General features: G+C 33.7%; 1 protein-coding gene across 1 annotated transcript; it reads right to left on the reverse strand.

Moving 5' to 3' along the window:
* Positions 1-1,220: 1,220 nt before the first annotated feature.
* Positions 1,221-2,728, reverse strand: LOC125053079 (ommochrome-binding protein-like). The gene is made up of 2 exons (XM_047654281.1): positions 2,573-2,728; positions 1,221-2,276 (listed from the first exon to the last, which is right to left on the reverse strand). Exon 2 carries the CDS (start codon positions 2,274-2,276, stop codon positions 1,425-1,427), a length of 852 nt encoding a protein of 283 aa, XP_047510237.1. The 5' UTR covers positions 2,573-2,728; the 3' UTR covers positions 1,221-1,424.

A 2,728-nucleotide genomic window follows, 5' to 3' on the forward strand; every position in this document is an offset into this window, starting at 1 on the left:
ATATTTTAAAATATGCAAAAACGTGAGTCGGGTCGTCCATCAGCCAAATTGTAAACAGTCAACAATGAACCTGAATTAATTGTGCAGTTGTTTTACGGAATTCACCCAAAATTTTTAACTATAACTTAACGACATTTATAAACCAATAAGGGTGAAAAACTATCGCAAAGTCAATCTATAGGAAGAAAATGTAAAGTTATAGTCATCTCATATTTGAAATGAGAATTAATTAAAGAATAAAATAATGTAAAACACATTTTTAATTTTGCACGCCTTGGCTCGACATCAAAAGGCAATAAAATTTTCATCAAGTATAGTGAAAAAAGAGGGCTACACAAAAGAATTATTCATAAAGCTTTCAGGCAAATAAGCGGCTGGAATCACACGACCGTTGTGAATCACTGAACATTGTGCTCTCATGATATTTTACAATATGTATTTTGCACTATAAAGCGGTAAAAGATTTTCAAGCCCCAGTAAAGAATGCCCTCAGTTCTGGAACTAATAGTATCTCATTTTCTATAAACCAATTCCACTTCACTGATTCATACTTTGCAAACCGAAAATGGGGGTACCTAACGCAATTCTTGTTTTAATTGTTGTTTTGTATGGAAAAATAGGAACTATACCGAAGCAGAACATCGAATAGCATTCGTAATGTATTGAAATAACTTGTCTTAACTTTGTTTTTAAAGTGAAACTTTATTACATCGTCTCAAACTTTTTCGTCTGTGTGTTGCATGTCGCGTGACGGTCGGCCGCGGAGTAGGGATAAAATGAAAGGCGCTCGTCATAGCAGCCAAGGCCAATATGGCGGCGCTTATATTTTTTTATATGTGTACACCCATTTTAGTGGGTGCGTTGCCGTCATTTGAAGGAGTAGAGAATACTCTTTAACTTTACCTCCCTGGGAACACACCTCCAATTGATTCCACACTTCGCTAGTTCGCAAAAAAAGTGTCTTGGAAAGCGAACCGTGGAGGAACTTCAGCCATCAAGGTGATGCTAATGAAATTTTGAAATGATACGGCTCGTACGGTGTTGAAACAATACTAACTAACGAGGTAACTTTTGATAATGAAGTTGGTAAAAAATTAAACTCGAATTCTCACGTGATGTCGAAGTGTTGGAGATAAATATATCATACACTATCTATTAGTTAACCTTGGTATCATTGTGAAGGTAATGTATTATATATATTTATATATAAATAAAACACATTTAATTAGTCATTAGTTTATTTAAGCATATTTCATTACCTATTAATGTGAACATGACCTCATTATCTCTACATTATTAAATTGTATTTAAATGAAAAGTTTTGATTTGAACTATTGAGCTGTGCAAGTGCACTAAAATGAATGACTAAAGAAATATTATTTATTTCGCCTTAGTTTTAATGGTAACAAAATTGTTTAGTAATTTTAGTAAAATGTGACAGTAGCATCATCAGTAGGACAATTTCTTGCAGTTGGTTTGAGTCTAATAATACTATCCTCTGACGCATAAATGATATTTCCAGTAATATCTATTGCCACTCCATAGACACTGACGTTTTCAATTTTTGCCACATTCTTCACTTCTTTCTTGGCAACGTCAATAGAGAAAATGCCATCTGGTGTAGAGAAAAATATATCACCATGGACATCATAAGTAAATCCATTAACATTAAAGTCTCCAATGTGAATGACGGCATCATTTGCTTTTTTATGAATAAACAAACCAGATGAATTTGAAAAGTAAATATTGTTGTAGTCATCGACACATAGCAGCATGGCTCTGGTGTTAATCAATTCCGGTACTCTCTCAACTCTACCGTTTTGAAATACATAAGCGTGTTCTTCTGGATATTTTGAGTAGTACAATTTATCTTTATAAATTAATTGCCAAATATTATCCTCAGTTATATTTAGACGTTGCGCAGTTTTAGAATTGTAATTAAATTCATAAATACCATCTCTTCCGCCGAGGTAAACAGTATTTTTCTTATTATCAACCGCGTTAGCAAAGCCTCCAGCAATGCCAGGTATGTTTCCGAATTCATTTGTCTTTAAATTAAGATAGGCGGATTGAAAGACATTAGAATCTTCTGTCGAATAACTGTAGAATAATGTGTTAGTATCGTAATCCATTGCCAATTGATAAGGACTCATAACATGCGTCTTTAAAGTTTCTTCATTCTGAAGTATGTCATTTACGACAATTCCTGTACATTCCTTTTCAATGTGTCGCGCTTTAATAGAGACAGCGAGTAATAGTATCACTAGGAGACGCATCTGGAATAAAAGTCGTTACTACAATACTTATAATGATACAGTATGTCAGATAACAGATGGTATGTATGATGGATGGCACGGTATAAAACGTCGGCACCGAGGTATTCCTATGAGACTTCTTAATGCGTATATAGCGCAAACCCACCACGCTGTAAGATTTTTCATAGGAATATATTAAGCTTTTTATTATTTAAGATCATGGTGGAACTGCAGAAATATTTATTTTAAATCAATCTATTAATAACATATTCACAATAATATGCTCGACAATTTGTTATTATTTAAAAAGTACTCACTTTATCAACTACTGAGGCGCAGCGAGTTCAAAGCGATACTAACAAATAATATTAACAGATAACCCTATAAGCATGTCGTCATCCAATTCACAAACACTTAGGTCATATGAAGGAAAATAAATAAAACGTGTAAAGTCCCGTAGCGTAGGTAATAGG

Source organism: Pieris napi, chromosome 10, assembly GCF_905475465.1.
Source record: "Pieris napi chromosome 10, ilPieNapi1.2, whole genome shotgun sequence".
Lineage (NCBI taxonomy): Eukaryota > Metazoa > Arthropoda > Insecta > Lepidoptera > Pieridae > Pieris > Pieris napi.